The sequence below is a fragment of the Microtus oregoni genome, unplaced genomic scaffold, assembly GCF_018167655.1.
Source record: "Microtus oregoni isolate MIOR12 unplaced genomic scaffold, Mior012 000037F_ref0000500, whole genome shotgun sequence".
In the NCBI taxonomy this organism is placed as follows: domain Eukaryota; kingdom Metazoa; phylum Chordata; class Mammalia; order Rodentia; family Cricetidae; genus Microtus; species Microtus oregoni.
Window position 1 is genome coordinate 23072329 of NW_024543096.1, and position 20439 is coordinate 23092767.

The 20439-nt window shown below is 41.5% G+C and overlaps 1 protein-coding gene across 6 annotated transcripts in view; it reads left to right on the forward strand.

The window, feature by feature from the left end:
• Positions 1-15225, forward strand: part of Ubr3 (ubiquitin protein ligase E3 component n-recognin 3) — a 127200-nt gene extending 111975 nt beyond the window's left edge. For all 6 annotated transcript variants that reach the window (XM_041631408.1, XM_041631410.1, XM_041631411.1 and 3 more), the window contains 7 exons: positions 2225-2349; positions 6890-6997; positions 7101-7226; positions 10606-10785; positions 13144-13353; positions 13842-13981; positions 14259-15225. In XM_041631408.1, the coding sequence (XP_041487342.1) occupies positions 2225-2349; positions 6890-6997; positions 7101-7226; positions 10606-10785; positions 13144-13353; positions 13842-13981; positions 14259-14376 (1007 nt within the window). In that variant the 3' untranslated portion in view covers positions 14377-15225. The remainder of the gene's footprint in view (positions 1-2224; positions 2350-6889; positions 6998-7100; positions 7227-10605; positions 10786-13143; positions 13354-13841; positions 13982-14258) is intronic.
• Positions 15226-20439: the final 5214 nt, after the last annotated feature.

Sequence of the window (20439 nt, forward strand, 5' to 3'; positions counted from 1 at the left end):
CTTATTCCAGGAGCTGGGGTGAAGCTCCCAGCCAAACAATCTGGGCTTTTTTGTATAAAGGGTGTTAGGGAACTGAGGTGATGCTTTAGACCAAACAGGCAGATTATTAGAAACAAAATTCAGTTGCCTGAAGTATACTCAAGGGACCAGCATCAACTACCTTAGTAAGTGTGAGGTACACTTTGTGATCTTTTCTTAGTGCTATCATAATTAAGGCAAATAAAATCATATTAAACTATTTGGGTTATTCACTCATCAAAGAGAAAATGGAATGTAGCTTCTGACCTGACCTAGAAAAGTGTATCAGAAATTAATTTTTTGTAGGCTATATTTTGGGGAGGGATTGATCACATGTAATCATGAACGCTAGATGATAAAAGGGAAGAATAAGAAAGTTTGGTATTTCCATGTAGTGTAGAGTACTCCATAGAAGGTCTCCCCCCTCTCTTTTTCTCTCTCTTCCTTGTTTTGTTTTTGTTTTTTAAAACAGGGTTTCTTTGTGTAGCCCTGGCTATCCTAGAGCTCACTCTGTAGAGTAGACCAAGCTGGCCTTGAACTCACAGAGATCCACTTGCCTCTGCCTCTGGAGTGCTAGGATTAAATGCACACGCCACCACCATCCTATTTTTTGTTTTGTTTTAACAAAAAATTCCTGTGGCACTTTTAGGAGACAGCGAAAGCGTCTAAAGCATCTTCCTGTTCTGTCCTTTTTCTCGCACACTCTTTCCCTAGGGCTGTTCTGTGGTATATTTACCTCATCCTAAAATGAAATTTAGAGCCTTTGTATTATTTTAACTCTAAAACAATTTATGAGAAAAGAGCTTTTGTAGTTCTTTAAGATTTCATCTTTATAAAGAAATAGGAAATATAGGCAAAATTTAATATATTATTTATTTAAAATGTTAGTTTCCCGAGTTATGACACTTCCTTTGACTTAGTGTAATGGTTGGGTGCAGCAGCTTATTCTTGTTTTACCACTTTTCAGCAGTCAAGAATCAGAGATTAAGAATTTAAACTGGGGCCGGGCAGTGGTGGTGCACACCTTAATCCCAGCACTTGGGAGGCAGAGGCCGGCAGATCTCTGTGAGTTCGAGGCCAACCTGGTCTACAAGAGTTAGTTCCAGGACAGGTTCCAAAGCTATAGAGAAACTTTGTCACAAAAAACAAACAACAAAAGAATATGATGTGTTACTTTAGGAAAAATTCACTTTTTAAGTCCCAGGTTCGTATTTCTCCCTTAGCATCTCCTTATCTATCCTTCTCTTCCTCAGTTAAACAGTAGGAGCAGACCTTTTCCCCGGCATGAATGTCTTATGCTAGTATTGACCCCAGGCCTGTGCCCGCAGTGCCAGCACTGTGCCACTGTCCGTGCAGTCTGGTGGCCTCCCCAGGCCCTGCTCTAAGGTCTGCACTGTTGGCTGGAGTCCATTTGCTTTAGAAGCGTTTGAAGTAGGGATTGATGTTTTGTTCAACTTCATGTTTGTGTGCCAAGCACTGTAATGACTGATCTGCCTCCCCAGAGTCCATCTTTTTTCTTTTTCTTAAGGCAAGGTCATTAATTGCTCAGGCTAACCTTGGGCTCACTCTACAGGCAGGGTATGTTTTGAACTTGCAATTCTTTTGCCTCAAACTTCCAAGTAGCTGGGATGACAGCTCTGCTCTACCAGGCCCAGGTGAGAGCACCTTTTAGAAGACACTTTTTCTCACTGACACACATCCTCTAGAGGTGTGTTTCATAATTTCATAGTAGAGTTGCTTTCATAATTTTGAATTTATTGGGAAGTATGATGGATGATTTTGCCTGTCAATTTGGTTGAATTTTAAGAAGTGCCTAGCAGGCATAGTGAGAGCCTTTCTCTAGCAGATTAGAGGAACAGTTTGGCTGTGTCTGTGAGGGGGTTTCTTGGGAGGAGAAATCAATTATGAATGTGGGCAGTATTATTCCACAGGTTGGGTGCCAGTGGGAAAAGAGAAGGGAAAGCAGCCGAGAGTCCTAACGTCATGCTCTCATGTCCCCGGCTGGAGTCTCCTGCCCTAGAGGTCTTTGTGTCATCAGTGTTTGTCACAGCAACAATAAAAGGAATATAGCACATATAATTTTGTGTTATTAACTGCATAAATGCTGAAAAATTACATATGCAGGGAAAGGTATAGACACGTGAAATTTTCCTGGGTTCAGGATGTCAGCATTCCAAACCAATGGTGCTGTTGTCTTCTGTTGCAGAGCACTTCAGCTGCATTGTGAAGGTGCTCTTCACCCTGCTGTACACACAGGCTCTGGCAGCACTCTCAGTGAAGGGCAGTGAAGAAGACCGGTCAGCCTGGAAACACGCTGGAGCTCTTAGGAAGGTAGTCTCCCCTGAACCCCGTCTCACTCAGTAGTTTGGGGAGCCATTCAAGTTGGGGATGGAATGAATGAGAGTATGTATTTAACAGTTTTGTCATGATTTTGTAGTAAGCCTTAAACCTGGAGAAGTTATGTTAAAAAAAATATGCCTGTTTAAATTGCCTCTGTTTCAAAAGAGCTAGGTCCACTTATAAATGCGTGAAATGGATCGAATGTGACCTGCACTTTTCTACCAGTTCACTCCCAGATCACAATTATGCCCACTAAAATTTAACATATTATATCACAAAGTGCATTGTGCTTTAATTTGGAATGTTGGTCAGTTGATCATCTGAAATACTATGAAATAGTATGCCAGACTGCCTTTGAGGACAGAAGTTTGATGGAGGAGGGTTATCTGTCTATGTGTTACTTTCATTGGTTAATAAAGAAAGTGCCTTGGCCCTGATAGGACAGAAAATTAGGTAGACGGAGTAGACAGACAAAATTCTGGGAGAAAGAAAGCCAAGTCAGTCAGTGGCCATGATTCTCCCACCCGACACAGCCGCAGGTTAAGATCTTCCCTGGTAAGCCACCTCATGGGCTATACAGATTATTAAAAATGGGTTAGATCAATATGTAAGAGCTAGCCAATAAGAGGCTGAAACTAATGGGCCAGGCAATGTTTAAAAGAATACAGTTTCTGTGTAATTATTTCGGGTATAAAGCTAGCTGTGTGGGTGCCGGGTGCCAGGAACATAGCCCGCTGCTGCTATCACAACAGAGTGGCGCCCAGTGTGGGGCTCGAACCCACGACCCTGAGATTAAGATTCTCATGCTCTACCAACTGAGCTGACAGATAACCCTCCTTCATCAGAAGTTAATGATTTTTAGACAAAGAATTGACAACTGTCTGAGCACAGCTCTCTTAAAGGTAAACTACAGGTTGGACTGTATGATTTATAAAGATACCTGCTAGTGTTCCTAGCAAGGGGAAGAGGGAGGCTAAAGGATTGCAAGTTCAAGCCAGTCTGGGCCAGCCTATGTCACATAAGGAACTTGGGTTAACCTGGAGTACTCTCAAAACAAAAAAAGAGTATGAATCTTTATAGCAGAATTTCTTAATGTGGACCTTTGAATACTTTTAGTTGCTTGTTGAAAGTAGCATCATAACATCTGAAATATGCTTTAAGGACATGACCCCACCTCAAAGTTCACAAAGAAGTATTTAGACAAAATCATTGAACCAGTATAAACCTTATGTATTCCTGAATTCCTTTTTTCAAAAGAGGTATACGTGTGTGCATACATGCATGTGCATATGTGTATACATACATACATGTGCATGTGAATAGCTGCAGAGAGTAGAAGATGTCAGATTCCCCAGAGCCAGAGTTACAGATGGGCTTAAGATGAACACAAGCTCTCAACCACTGAGCTGTTCCTTCAGCCCAGTGCCTCTGGATTCTGATCCCATTCTTTGTCAAGTCATTTGCTTTTTGCTATATCTTCCCTAGAGTTTGCCAGGTCTTGGTTTTAGTGTCCCTGTTCTCATTAGTCCTGTCCTAAGCTTTGTGAGTCTACCCTTTCATTGTTCAAAAATTACCTGTGTGTGTGTGTGTGTGTGTGTGTAAAATAAAGTTTTCCATTCAGTACCATTCACAGAAAGGGAGAGGAAAGATAGTAAGACCCAGAGGGCCAGGATGTCTTCAGGGAGATTTTATCATCTGTATATGATAGGGAAGTTGCATTCAGGAAATCCCAACAATGGTCACCTAAATGAGACCCGCACAGTAACTCCAGTTGACGTGCCAAGGTGGATGAGAAAAATCTTAAGACCTCACCCCTAGATGAAGACTTACAGGCAGTTAATGGCTGCTGAATGGAAGAATCAGTCTTCTCTAGGTTCAAGCCCCCTGATAGATTATCTAATCTCAAATGGTCAGCCCTAAATACTTGTACATACAAGCAATACTAATTGATGTACAGAAATTTTACACACACACACTAAAGAAGAGGTTGTGAATTTGAGAACGAGTAGGGGCACATGGAAAGAGATGAGGAAGGGGGAAAGTGGGAATTATGTAAATTAAACAGTACTCATGTGCAGATTTCAAGCACTGCTCCAGTAAGAAGAGTTGTCAGTGCAAAGCAGTAATCATTGCACATGTAAAGTTCTGTGTGTGAAATACTTTAAGTGTGTTTGATGATGGTTTTACAACTTATTGTCTCCTAATAACTGACTTCAGTGATCTGAGCATAAAGTTGTTCTTTAAAACTTTTCTTTTGTAATATTCTAGAAATACTTATTTGAAAGAGTGAGTATATTAAACTTAGGAAGCTTTCAAGCTGGGTCATGTACTAGAAATCTCATTTATTAACAAAAAGCAAATCTATGTTCTTGCTCTCTCTTCATTCTCTCTTTTTCTCTTCCTCTCCTCTCCTCCCTCCTTCCCTCCCCCTCTCTCTCTCTCTCTCTCTCTCTCTCTCTCTCTCTCTCTCTCTCTCTCTGTGTGTGTGTGTGTGTGAGAGAGAGAGAGAGAGAGAGAGAGAGAGATTTAAACCTTTCAGAGTAAGTGAACTCTACCTAAATATTTAAGGAATAATTTAATTATATAAGATTTTACTGTTTTGATGTTTTGTAAGGTATTGATTTGTGTAAGTTATGTGTAACAGATAGTGATCATATTTATGAAATAATCATTGTTAATTGGGCAAGAGTGAGGCAAATCACACTATGAGAGCAATTGTAAAATCAGGAATGTTCTGTAATTTAGAATTAGGTCATATTTACACAACTAGGTAAGTAGGAAGTAGAAGAGAAAATTTTAAATAAGAAGTTGCTTATAAAAAAAAAAGCATGTTCAGACAAGTTCTAAGGTCAGAAGCTGCAAATTATCAAAAAAAGTTCCACTGATTAGCCAGCACCTGTTTGTTGTTAGAGTTTCTTTATGAAGAGGACTGTGGGAAATAGAAAGCATAGTTATGGACACTGTGGAAGTCACAGTCTAGGTAAAAAGAACGCAGAAACACGGATGAAACATTGTGGGTAAATGAACCAAGTGTCACCAGTAGCAGATTCTGTTCTCTAGGCTGGGGTGGTGCTGGAGGTGCAGCTCAGTGGTAGACTGCTTGCTTAGCATGTCCTCACCCCTGAATTTGGTCCCTAGAGGGAAGGGTTGACAGGAATGGTAGGGAGGTGGAGATGAGAGTGGACGGTATGTTTATATACATGTATGAATGTGAATTAGTTAATTTAAAATTTAATTAATAACAGTAAGAGTTCAGAACAAACTTACATTCCTTGGTGTTTATTCAATTATTCTTTGTTTTAAAAGTAGTAGAATGATATCCTAGAAAAATATTTCTTCTGATTTATGCATTATTATAATTTTATATTTATGCTATCCTTTAATATATCAATGAGTAAGATATGTTTCTTTGATATAAAATTTTTATTGAAATTTTTTTGTTTTGTTTTTTGAGACAAAATTTGTTTCTCTATGTAACAACTCTGGCTGTCCTGGAACTAGCTCTTGTAGACCAGGCTGGCCTCAAACTCACAGAGATTCGCCTGCCTCTGCCTCTCAGTGCTGAGATTAGTGTACACCACTATGCCCAGCTATTGAAAAGTTTTAAATCATAACTTTTCCCTTTCTTATAAAAATGTAAATGGTTATTAAGCTTCATTTATAATCCATTATTTAATGCAGCTATTTATATAGTATATGGTAAATATTTTATCACAGTTAGATTTTTGCATTAAACTTTTAAAAAATCTCTTTAGGGAATTTGTAGACATTGTGATTTTTTTTTATTACATACGAAAAGATTTGTACCACTGTCAGGAGGCTGTTAAATTTTCCATATAGTTCAGATTTGTTGTATTTGTTGCCTGTAAAGTACCTCTCTAAATTAGTGCTCCATAATTCAGGAGCTCCTCTCTAGGATGCGTTCTCAGGTGTAGAAGGCCTTCTGTGATATTTACATACATCCCCCCCCCCCCACATATCATATATTACAGTCGTCTTTTTTTTTTTTTTCATTTTATTTATTTGGTTTTTTGAGACAGGGTTTCTCTATAGCTTTGGGGCCTGTCCTGGAACTAGCTTTGTAGACCGGGCTGGCTTCGAACTCATAGATCCACCTGCCTCTGTCTCCCAGGTGCTGGGATTAAAGGCGTACAGTCGTCTTTTAAAGACATAATTGGGATAGTTTTTTTTTTTTTTTTTTGGTTTTTTCGAGACAGGGTTTCTCTGTGGCTTTGGAGCCTGTCCTGGAACTAGCTCTGTAGACCAGGGTGGTCTCGAACTCACAGAGATCCGCCTGCCTCTGCCTCCCGAGTGCTGGGATTAAAGGCGTGCGCCACCATCGCCGGGATAGTTTTAACCACTTACTCAATTTTATGAATACAGTATGTAGTTAACCTGGATTTAGAAGCAATGAAATTCATGTGTTTGAGAAAAAATATAATTGTAGTAATTACAATTTTACTACATTAAAGGGGATTACTTTCAGTGACTTTTTTCAGTTCCCAATGTAAAGTTGATTTTTGTTTCCCAGAATACGTGTGATGCAGAAAAGTCTTGTGAAGTGCTGCTGAGCTTTGTTATAAGCGAACTGTCTAAAGGGAAATTATATTGTGAAGAAGGAACCCAGGCGTGTGCAATGGTATGTCTGTGTTACGTTAGACTTCGTTGCCACTAAGAGTGAGCTTTTGAAAAGCTGCATCTGTTGGAGAATGAATTCTTGCATTTTTCCTTTTTAACTTTAGGTTAGTCCTATTGCTTGGTCTCCCGAGTCCATGGAAAAATACATCCAGGCCTTCTGTTTACCCTTCCTCAGGATCAGCAGCCTTCTTCAGCACCACCTCTTCGGGGAAGATCTACCAAGTTGCCAGGTATAATTTGGGGTAGAGAGTGGGGACTTTGTTACAGTAGGCTGATTTCTGAGTCCACTGGTTCATAGTGGAATCCTTGTGTCTCTAGCAGGCAGAACTGTGTTACCAGGGTATGCTGGTCTAGCTCAAAGGACTAGAAGTCCACAGTATTACTCCTTTGTGTTTATTAGCATCTACTTTTTTTTTTTTTTGATAACCTTGCTAATTTGGGGTGGTTCAGCAGTTTTAGATCAATTTAGTGCAAATTCAGGCCAAATGCTTGAGTAAGAATGGTGTTTATTCTGCTGGGTTTATCCCCGCCTCACATGCTTTTAGTATTCTTGGGGAGAATGGGCATGCAGATCTTTGTGAGTTGAAGACCAGCTTGCTCTACATAGTGAGTTCTAGACCAGCCAGAACTGCATAGTGAGACCCTGCATAGTGAGGGTCATGGAAAACTGATATACACGATGCATGAATCTGAAAATTATTCTAAGTGAAAAGGTATCAGATACAAAAGACTATACTGTATGATTCCATTTACTATGAAAAAATTTAAAGCCAACGCTGTGATGGTAGAAAGCACATCAGTGGTTGCCTAGTTGCCAAGAATAAGGGCTAGGATTAACTAGCCCATGAGTGAATATTAGAAGTGATGGAATTGACCAAAATTTTCGCTACAGTGGGTGCATATATGCACATATGAAATTCACCAAACTGCAGCTAGAATGAGTGTTATTTCATGGCATATGAGTTATGCTTCAGTAAAGCTGGTTTTTAAAGTCATTCTTTGTATAGTTGTATAAAATGGAGGATCTGTACTTTCAGCCTGCATATCATTGTGATTTTTTCTTGCAACAGAGTTTAGCATGTTGTATTTCATGTATAAAATTAGCTCAGTTATAAAAGTTCACTAAATGCCAAGTATTGGTGGACCTAGACTTATAGGGAGGTGAAGTTATTTTTCATGTTATTAGTGAAAAAGCAAATATGCAGGAATTGAAGCATCTGCAAGTGTTGATTTCTTTCCTGAATGAAGCTGGGTGCTAGGCAGTGTCCTTTGTTACATCTCTAGGAAGATGGGCTTTGAGTGGGATAGGAATTGGCCCAGCATACGAAGGAGAGATTTGCTAGCCTCAACACAGTCTTTGTTAAATAAAGAGGGCCAGGTAATCTCTGTTTGTGTTTATAAGACTGACAGGCATCTTTAAAAGTAAGCTTAAGGGGGCTGGTGGTGGTGTGACTCAGTTGGAGAGTTCTTGCCTAACCTGCATAGAGCCTTGTGTTCAGTCCCCGGCACTGGACGTGGCATTTTATCACAGGACTTAGGAGTTAGAGGCAAGAAGATCAGACTACTTAGGGAATGTAAAGTGAGCCTGGGATATGCGAGACATTGTCTCAGAAAGAAAATAAAACTTTTGAAGTCGGTCTGGTTTAGAGAGTCCAGGTCAGCCAATGTGATGTAGTGTGATCCTGTCTCACAAAAAGGAAGAAAAACAAGCAAATTTAAATAATATATAAGTTATTCATTCTCATTTCTCTTCTTTTATTAGTGAACAGAGCTTCACATCTGACAGATCATTCTATGGATTAAAAAACACCACACACGCCGGGCGATGGTGGCGCACGCCTTTAATCCCAGCACTCTGGAGGCAGAGGCAGGCGGATCTCTGTGAGTTCGAGACCAGCCTGGTCTAGAGAGCTAGTTCCAGGACAGGCTCCAAAGCCACAGAGAAACCCTGTCTCGAAAAAACAAAACAAAACAAAACAAAAAAAACACCACACACACACACACACCACACCACACCACACCACACCACACCACACACACCACACCACACCACACACCACACCACACCACACCACACACACCACACCACACCACACACACACCACACCACACCACACCACACCACACACATACCACACCACAACACACCACACCACACCACACCACACCACACACACACCACACCACACCACACACACACCACACCACACCACACACACCACACCACACCACACCACACACACACCACACCACACCACACACACACCACACCACACCACACCACACACACACCACACCACACACACACCACACCACACCACACCACACACACACACCACACCACACCACACCACACACACACCACACCACACCACACACCACACCACACCACACACACACACCACACCACACCACACCACACATACACTTTAAAAAAACCAGACTTTTGTTTTCTGTGACTTGAGAGCCTGAGAAAATTATTTAGCTCTTCTTCCTGTGAATTCTATGTTTTTGTTGATCTTTACATTGGCAACCAGTCCACCACAGCCCCGGTGCGTGGGCTGGTGAGCAGACACAGCCCTGCAAGCACTCTGCCACTCAGCTCCACCCCAGACCTTAGTTTTTTGAGACAGGGTTTCTCTGTGTACCTTTGGATTCCGTCTTGGAACACATTTTGTAGACCAGGCTGGCTTCAAACTCACAGAGGTCTGCCTGTTTCTGCCTCTCGAGTGCTGGAATTAAAGGCGAGCACCACCACCTCCTGGCATTGGTATCGCCAGCTGAGCTGCTCAAACCCGGCCACTTTGAATGAAAGCTCCTCAAGATGGTGGTGGCTGGAGCCGAGGCACTGAGAGCCTGGTATGTGCCCTGCCTGGTGTATGCCTTGCCCAGTTTCATTTAATATTCTTCAGGAATTACATAAAAAAGAAAAGCTCACGTGCAAATGGATTGGAATCACCAAAAGGAATCTAAACAATTATGAGGTGCAGTACTTGTAGTAAAGGGAATCACAAGTGAAGAGGCTGAAAAACATGGTCAGTTAAATGACAGCCAAGGAATCACCTACCTATCCTTTTGATCTAGACTTTGAATCTGATGAATTCACAGTGGATGCAGCACAAAATGGAAATACATCTCATTTTGTGAATCATAGTTGCCACCTAAATCTGCAGCCCTTGGTTTTTGAGGCATAGTCCAAGCTGCCTTCTCTTTCTTCAAATGTGAGCGTTTATATTTCAGCTTCTGCCTCCAAGTGTTAGATTACAGTGTACCACTACACTTGGCTCAGTGTATATGCTTTCTGAACTCAAAATAGCTCTTTTATTTTCTAAAGAGCTTTTATAGAGTTGCTATCTTATGTTAACTGTTCATCAGATATGACAGCTGTATAAAGACAGCAGATGTTAAGACTCATAGGAATCAACTTCTAATTAAAGAAAACATATTTGGAGGATCTGTGGATAAAATAGAAAGAGGAACCGTCTCTCCTTGTTGTTACTTCTGCTTCCTTCACTTATTTTCAGTTGAGAAAGTTCCCTATTGTCCCATAGTAATTGGTGAGGATGAAAATTAAAATATCTTGAAAATTTTCTATGTCATGCCTAAAAGGAAGAAGAAGAATTTTCAGTTCTTGCCAGCTGCCTGGGACTTCTGCCAGCTTTTTACCAAACAGATCACCCATTCCTCAGTGCCTCATGTCTGGACTGGCCAGTCACAGCATTGGACATTATCACTCAGTGGTGTTCGGAGATCAGATCGTTCACAGAGAGGCATGCAGAGCAAGGGAAGGTATGTAGAAAAAAGAGTGAATCACGTACCGTGGTGACAGTGCTTGCTCATGGCTAAAAGGGTAATGGGAATACTCAAATTTCAGGTCATCTGTGGCAGTAGGCTACAAACTGATAGAGGTGTAAAAATAGTTGACTCATAAGTAGTAAAGCAGAAGTCTGTCAGTTAAAAAGGTGTATTAGTTGTTACTTTTAGGTTAAGCCAGTAGATTTTGATTAAATAATTTAAGCAACTGTCACAGTAGTGTTGAAAGAGGAAAAAAAATTAAAGTTAGTAAATTATATTCTTAGTGTAAAACTGTTGTTCCATGTTTAAAAGTATTTGAACTGAAAACTAAAAGATCATATCTATAACTTTTGAAAGTGGGTTTATGTGCCAGCTTGGTTGGTAAAGGTGTTTGTGAAGACATTGGCCAGTGACTTGAGAGTGGAGAAGTAGGCAACAGGACTCTCTGCTTTTGCCATGGTTTCTTTACAGCCTTTAAAAAAAGCAATTGCCGGTACTGAGAAATGGAGTGATATGATGAAAATATTATTCCACAGAATAATTCTGTTGCCCGTTACTGGATACAGTAAGGCGAGAAGACACCAGAGATTGTTTAGATGTGAAGAGAATAGACTGGTTTTCTGATAGTAAAAGTCAGAGAGTAACTAGCGCAAAAGTCTATGCACATGACTTTCTGACCTTAGATGCAGATCATCAGCATTTCCTGGTTCTCCTGGAACATGTTCCCGCTTATCTAGGTGCTGTCTGCACATTTAGGAAGACTGCCCCACTTGGTTAAGGGCCTTCACTGTTCTGCTTGTGTTTCCGTTGTTATTTTACCACTCCTTTGCTACCTTGCTCAGATTTGACACAAAAGAGTTTTAAGTGTGTTGCAGACTTTAAAACCCCACAAATTTGCCCATTACTTCTACTTCTGTCTCAGGAAGCCCTACTATCCTTCTTTTGAATCTATCGCCTTTTGAGGCTTTACCTCTTCCTTCAAGATTGTCTGCTAGTCCATCTTTATATTCCTAACCTCCTTCATCTCTTGTGCTGTGTCTAATATTGTATTTGTGGGAAAGATTCAACCCAGGGCCTCAAGTGTGATTAACCCTGAATCCCCACGTGCCACTGAGCTCAGCTTCTGTTTGTCACATTTGTTTCTTTAATGTATCTTCGTTTCTTTGCTTTTGGAAACAGGGTTTCTCTTTGTAGCCTTGACTGTCCTAGAACTCATAGAGATCCACCTTCCTCTGCCTCCCAAATTCTGGGATTAAAGGCGAGGGCCACCACTGTCCAGCTCTTTAATGTATCCTAATGAAGACTTCACAGAACAAAAATTCTTTAAATTTCCCAATCTCTAGAAAGTGTCTTATAGAAATTAGTCACTGAAAAGTTTTTGCATCCGGATAAACCTCTCCGCTGAAGCAATAATCCGAATCAGACCAAATCAAACTGAATTAGAAAAAGCGTTCCCAGGTGGCCTTCCAGCTCCCCAGAGACGAGATGGGGACCAGAAAACCAAGTCTTTGTTCTCTGGGTGTCAGTTTAAATCCCCTGTGGGAATGGTCTTGAGCATCTCTGGGAAGGGGTCACCATTTGGCGTGCTTTCTCAGAGGTAGAGTCTGTATTGAGGCAATTCCCGGAGTTGTTTGGGATGGAATTTCCACCCAAACATTCCAGACTTTTTGGATATGTGGATGCTAGGGGCTGTGGTGAAGCCTTAATGCAAACAGTCACCTAATGAATATATGGAACTGCACTGTGAATGGAGTACCATCTAGAGGACACACCACCAGTACCTCTTTACAGCTGGGGGTCGGAAATAAAGTTTGCCCTGCAGGAAGCTTTAACTAACTTGGAGTTTTCATACAGGAATGCAAATAGGAAGTTTATTCAAAGAGTTAAAGGCTGGTGCTTACAGTTACAAGTGACCTTGACAGCCTAGAGTTTATGAACGTTAACTATTCTAGGAAGGAGAGCTCATGTAAAGCATTAAAATAGGAATCGTGACTTCTGCTAAGGAAAAGCTTAAGAGTCAAGACCTGGTGTCTTGAAAATGTTTAACTGTTTTATTTATAGATATATTTTCATGCATGTTCAGAGATACTAATTTTTTCCTCTTAAAAATACAATGTTTTAGGGTGCTTACCTTAAATTTTACATGTTATAATCAAAATCTGTATAGAAATAAAGACTAATAAAAATCTGTTTTTATTGCTTGTAAAATGGAAAAGGAAGGGTTTTCATTAAATAAGTCACATTCTTGAAGGCAGATTTTCCTTCCTAAAATAAAATCCCTTTAAAAATTGAATATGTAATTTTAGTAACCTATATACATGGGGCTGATGACTATGTTTTTGTATGTTTTAGGCTTTGCTTATCCAAGAATCAAGATGGAAATTACCACACCTGTTACAGTTGCCTGAGAATTACAACACCATCTTTCAGTACTACCACAGAAAAACCTGCAGTGTCTGCACCAAAGTTCCTAAGGACCCAGCTGTTTGCCTTGTTTGTGGCACTTTTGTGTGCCTGAAGGGACTGTGCTGCAAGCAGCAGAGCTACTGCGAGTGTGTGCTGGTAAGCATGGTTACCGTGAGCGTGTGCTGGTGAGCATGGTTACCGTGAGCGTGTGCTGGTGAGCAAGTGGCAGAGGCGTAAAACCCAGCCTTGAGGAAGTGTGATGCAATGAGAGCTTCAGCTCTTCAGACTGTGAGTTAAACAGTACATTCAGAGGTAAACCCAAGCTGTACTTAAGATATAAAGCCTCTCTTAAGTACAATTTCAGTTCTCCTTTCTCTTGCCCACTTTTCAACCAGCTGGGAAACAGCCTTCACTGATGCACCGAGGGTGCTAGCCTCAGCTAGGTGAGCCATGGCTGCTTCTTACACAATGCTTACCCAGACTCTACCCAATGTATTAAAGAGCTGTGGGGGCTTGGGGTTATGGCTTTAAATAGACGAAATCTTATTTTAAAACTAAATAGCTTTATATTGTTAACTATTAGTTAAGATGTTCTTGATTTTTATATAAAGGCCATTTGATTTAAAAAGCATTTTTTTTTAAAGCATTCTCAGAATTGTGGAGCCGGAACCGGAATTTTCCTTTTAATCAATGCGTCAGTGATTATCATCATCCGAGGCCATCGCTTCTGCCTCTGGGGTTCCGTCTATCTGGATGCTCATGGAGAAGAGGACCGCGACCTTAGGTCAGCCCCACTCGGATGTGTCAGGTGTTTTCCTGGAGCCAGCATAGAAACCAATGTGCCACCTGGTTTTGTCATTATGACTGTTGAAATATTACAAAGTCTGACAATCTTAATTGAAATAGTTATTTTTAGCTTCGAGTTATTTTTCCTATCCAAAATACAGACCACATGCAATAAAATCATACTGTTATCTTTGCCACAGTATGTTAAAGAAGAAGTGCATAGGTAGGCCGGGTCGAATTGTATGACGTAACACTCTGTCTGGTCTGTGTTGCAGGCGAGGCAAGCCTCTCTACATCTGTGAGGAGCGGTACCGAGTGCTCGAGCAGCAGTGGATTGCACATACTTTTGATCACATCAATAAAAGATGGGGTCCGCACTACAATGGACTGTGACCCCCACCTCAGCACCGCAAATGTTACCATCCTCATTGATACTGATTTCATCAACAATAAGCTTTAATTTAATTTGGGGGAATTGATGTCTTTACTGAGGGATTAAAAAGAAAACATTACGAAGCCTTTTCAAAATTAGGTGCTTGGTAACCACATTAATGGTATAATAATTTTTCTCAAGTATCTGGACAACAAATAAGTTAAATCATTCTTTAGTGGTCATTTTTTTTAAGTGCACAATTAATAAAAAGCACAACTTGTCCACAAAAATCATTCAGAAATGATTTTCCCTAAATGCCCTGACCGGCTGTTCACTGATAGAGTGGATGTGATTTCTTTGAAGTTTACTGCTCTTTCCGTGTTTTCATTTGCATCTGCTAAACATAATGCATCTTTTCCTTTGTCACCCTTGTATGGATCTGAGGTTTTTGCTGTATGTAATTAGAAAATGTAAAACATGATTTATGTGAAATATTGTATAGTAAAAATTGGTCTAATAGTAGAACTTTAAAATTTTTTCTTATTGTGAGGAATCTGTTAAAAGTTTAAGGCTTTGCTGAAAACCTAATTCATTCTCAGGAATTTCATAAACGCTTTCCCCGGGTAAATAATTGAACTAGCTGTAAAATAGATAGCTGCTGTGCGCTGGGGTGGCGCCGAGCTTGTGTGTGCTTGGGGACTGAGGGTCTAGCTCAGTGGTAGACTGCTTAGCTAACATTCACAGAACCTGAGTTTCAGCTTAAGCACCACACACACTCAAAAATCAATTTGCCATTTCAGTGGAATGAACTATTAAAGTTGTTAGTGACAAATAGATTTTACAATAAAATCGAAAGGGTTAAGAACGTACACATGGCAGAGTTTTGATTCTGTGCATGCTCACCTTCATCACCAACCAAGCTTGTGTTTCTGTGATCAGATTGAAAATGCTCCCTCACCCCAACAGATGAACTTTAATTTTTGGAACTTTCCTACCGACTGAAGGACTCATCTGTATTATGTTCATGCAATATAATCTCTGCGATTTCTGTGTGGTTTCCTACAGGGAGAAGGCTTAGAGGTGCTGGTCCTCGTGAATGAGTCATGCCTCTGCTTTCAGAAACTGCTGTGAAGATCAGCTTATGTAGTAGGGGTTTTTAGTTCAGAATGGGAATGGTTGAGCTAAAATACACTCAGTAAGAGGGAAGATTTTTTTAATAGGCGATTTAATAATTTGATGATTATTTCACATATGTAGTACTATCAAGCAGTTCCTGGTACTTTGGATTTCCATGGCTTGTTATATAAAATTACATTTTTACTTGTAAAAGTAAAATGTTGGTGGCACACACCTTTAATCCCAGCTTTTGGGAAACAGAAGCAGGTAGATCTCTGTGAGTTCGAGACCAGCCTGTTTTACAAAGCAAGTTCCAGGATAACCAGGACTATTACACAGAGAAACCCTGTCTCAATAAATTACATCAAATGAGAAAATAAGAAAGTAACATCAGGCCCATGTTCTAAACTTGTGGAATGACATGCATGGAGTGACGGATGGCGTTGTGTCAGAGTGAGGGAACAGTGTGAACACACAGAAGAGTTCCGTGTGTGTCACCAGGAGCCTTCTGTGTGGAAATGGCTTGCTGTGCTTCTCTCCATTTCCAGTACTGAGATACCATAGACTAGAGTGGTTTGTCAGCGAGTCACTGTCCTCCAGCACCAGCTCCTTCAGACAATCCTGTGCTGTAAGTTCAGCCTGTTCCAATACCAGACCTTTCGTAAGTGTGGTTGAGGAGAAAAATGCTGACTGCATCTCTAATAAATACTCTTACAGGTCTCATGAACTTGAATAATTGTACAGTTTGGAACTCTGATGCTCTATATACATGGCATACTGTATTCAGACTTTGGTCACTACATATTCAAATGGAATGTCTATGGTTGTGCATATGGATGTGAAGTGAAAATATTAGCCTTAACTTTAAAATTTGGATATTTGATAGTGTTTATTTTGGTATTGGTGAATTAGTCACCAGTAAATTTTAAAAAAAGCACTTGGTTGAAAATTGTACTTGAATCCATACGTGCATGCTGCTAAATTAGAACTCCCATTTCCCCTAGCTTTTATAAGTCCCATTTATAAACCCACTTTCAAAAATAACAGGTCCAAGTTAGAGTGATGTGTGTATATTCAAAACCATGTACTGGTGTGATCTTGTGTGAATGATCATTTAAATACAGTACATTACTGTAGAAGCAAAGTCAACCTTTATAATTAAGCAGAAATGATAAAACTAGGAATAAGTGGCGTTGTAAGATATGTTAATAAAACCTACTGTCATTTGCTTTGTGCAAGATCCTTAAAATGTTGAATGTTTATGTTCTTTTCCAACGATATCCCCAGTGAATGATGTAATTAGGAACCGCCTTGCAAAGGGCAGCAACAGGCCTGGGTGCCCTCCTGCTGTCCCCTGCAGGTCAGGCCCCACTTTGTGTGCTCTCCTAACCACGCCTTGGTGAAGTGCCCGTGTTTGGGGAATGGAAGGGAGATGCACGTGTAGACCCGAGGCACACTGCCCTGGTCCTGCTTTCCGCGGGGAGTTCCCACCTAGACTTGGAAACGGCTTCCTAAGGCCATTTGTTTAGAATAGTCTGTGGTCCTACATGAGCTGACAGTTCTCATCAGTGCACCTCTGTCTCGTAGTTCACAAGGTAGTAATTTGGTTTTACACATTCTGATATTTATTGATTTCTATGATCTATACAAGATGCTGACCATAAACCCAAACCCCTCCAGACCATTGTCGGGAAAGTAGCTGCTCATTCTCAGATTCCTTTTGTTGGCTTTTCTGAAGTCATGTTGGAAAACAACAAAATAAAGCATCAACGAAAACAAAACCTGTGGTTTTAACCTCTAAAATCAGATCACCAAGGAACATCTCCTGTGATCTGTTTGGTAGCTACACCTGTGAGGGGGATGAATGAAGACTGCTCCACCCATCCTGTGCACACCAGTCCTTTCCTCAGGCCTTACTCTCTGGCTGGATTATGTTAAGCACTCTTTCATTCAAGAGTGGTCAGCTGAAAAGGGCAGAGTTCATTCGAGCAATGTGATTCCTTCTCTGTTTACAACACTTAAAAAAACTCCCTGTTAATCAGGCATGACTTGAGAGATGAAGTCACTGTATGGTTTAAGGAGCAGATTTTTTATTTATATATGTGTGTGTGTGTGTGTGTGTGTGTGTGTGTGTGTGTATATATATATATATATTTGTTTTTTTCTGAGACAAGTTTTTCTGTAGCTTTGGAGCCTGTCCTTCAACTAGCTCTTGTAGCCCAGGCTGGCCTCAAACTCACAGAGATCCTCCTGCCTCTGCCTCCCGAGTGCTAGGATTAAAGGTGTGCACCACCACCACCTGACTAAGGAGCAGATTTAAAATATTTGTATGTGCACAAGCATGTGCGTGAGCACACATGGGTAGGATGTTTCTGTGTGTCGGGCAGGTGTAACAGCATGCATATGGAGGTCAAAGGACAACTTTGTAGGCTTGGTTCTCTTGGCTCCAGGATCAAACTCAAGTCATCCCACTTCTCGACAAGCTTCTTAACCCTCTGGGCCGCCCGTCTCCCTGGAGATTAGATTGGATGGGAGCTGCCAGTTTTCTTTTGGAATTGTAAAAATAGCTTCAGTATGGAAGTGTTTAAAGTTCATTTATTGCTAGGTGGTGGTAGCACATGCTTTTAATCCTAGCATTCAAGAGGCAAAGGCAGGTGGATCTCTGTGAGTTCCAGGCCACCCTGATAAACAAAGCAAGTTTCAGGACAGCCAGAGCTGTTCAGAGAAATCCTGTCTTGAAAAACCAAACACACAGAGTTTATTTAGTACATTTTTAGTGGACCCTTACTATGCAGTGTGGTAAATGTTGGAAATATAATGGGAAAGGGGGAAAGGAGTCAGATGGTCACTTGTACTTTTGTGTTTGATAAAGGTTAAAGATGTATGTGTTTGAGGCAGAATGGAAACTGCCACTCCTATCAGAATGGGGACATATGAATAAACTTGTGGGCACTAGTGATGTAGATGGCCACTAAATATCAGGTGACATCTGGGGAGCGGGAGGAATCATTTCAGACCCGTAGCAGACCTAGAGGTCCAGACAGAGTTCCAAGAATACCTGTAGCTATGGGGCTGAGAGGAACCATCTGACCCTGAGTATAGAAGGTTTGGAGAGGAAGGGAAAAGAAACTGCAGAAGTGGTTTGTAAGCACCTGATGGTTTACTGTTTTTTATCAGAGGAGCAAGTTGTTCTTTGGGCTTTTTTATGAGTCCGTGACTGTTGTAAGGCTGACTGGTTCCTTTATAGCCTAGGTGCAGCACTCAGTAAGTGGGCTTGTGATGGAGACATAGGGATGTGGGCAGAGTCAGAAGAGACTTGACAGGAGCAGAGTGGACACCTAATACTCAGATAAGTGCTGGGGACTCCATTGCGAACAAGACAGAAAAGTCCTGAGTCTGCTTACTCTCTAGCAGAAAGCGTCACATTGCACTGCAGGGCACAAGATACTACCTGCAGCTTAGACAGGACTGGGAACCTATTGACCCTTAACATGGGGGAGTTCACGAGTGGTCACACGGAAGAAGTGGCGTCTAAGCTGAGGACCGAGAAAAGAGAGGCAAACCACTGACAGGGCGGGGAGTCAAGGTGTGTGTTTAGTGTGCAGTCCCTGACGAAGCTGCATGTGGGCAGATGAAACTGGAAGCAGACGGAGTCTGATATGGTGCAGAGAAACTGAAATTGGATTGTGGCCTCTTAAACCATCTTATGGTCTTTATGGCCTTTGTTTTGGCTTTAGCCTCAATTCATAGTAGGTCAGCAAACCTTTTCCATAAAGGACTTTGTGTGTGTGTGTGTGTGTGTGTGTGTGTGTGTGTATGTCACTCTTGTAAGGCAAAAGCATCTATGGGCATATGTGAGTGAGTGGTTTTGACTGTCCCAATAAAGACCGACACAAGCGATACTGCTAGACGTTGGTAAAAGAGCCGGAGCAGGACTCAGAAGCCGCAGAAGATGGTGTTTTGTACCGGGAAAATGACAGAAACCACTGGTGTTTCAGTTGTTGCTGGGAGTCTTTTAAGAATAGAAAGCAGTTGGGGGGATCGAATTGGATGATGTACACAGATTTGGACACTGAATGGGAGACCTGGTCCTCTGGTCACAGACAGCTGCTGGTGAATGATGTTTCACTGTGCAGTGCTCTGTGTGACACGGGAGATGCAGAGCCAGAAGGGGAAGTCAAAGACGGATTGTACCTGAAGCTGCTATAGGTGACCTCCTGGAGAGAAGACTGCCTAGATAGTGCCCTGATAGTGTCTTCATTTAAAGGGTGGGACTGAAGAGGAGAGTAGATAGGGAAAGAAAGCTGGTGTGTGAAATCCCGGAAGGAAGGATATCTAAGCGTCCAGAGCTGGCGAGAGGTTACGACAAGAGCCCAAAGGGCATCACTGGATTTCTCTGCCAGAGGCACTGATTGATGCCCAGAAGCCCAAACTTCACTACTGTAGCAACAAAAGCAATGAAGTTTGAGAATAATAAGGAGGAACAGGAGACAATTGTCTGGCTCTCTCAAGCATAAGCAGGACTTGACCTGTCCGCACAGCACTGAGTACAAAGGGAAAGGGGAAGGCGGACTGCCGAAGAGGCAGAGTAGGCAGCTCGTTAGCCAGGAAGAAAGCATTTTGATGTCCCGGTCCCCTTATGTGATTTACCAATAATGCGCAATGACTCAATAAGTAAAAAGCATTCCATGCAGATGAGGATCTGAGTTCAGCTCCCCAGCACTCACACAAAACTAGGTACAACGGCCTGTGCCCACAATCCCAGCCCTGGGGACAAAGAGACAGGAGGATTGGAGGAGCCGGTGAGATGGCTCAGTGCATAAAGGCACTGTCTGTCACTCGGCAATGAAAGCCTGGCAACCTGAGTTCAATCCCCAAAATCCACATAAAGGTGAGGGCTAATCCCGCAAAGTTACCCTCTGACTTTCATGATCTCCAAGGCTACCCCACCTTCCAAATTCTCTCTC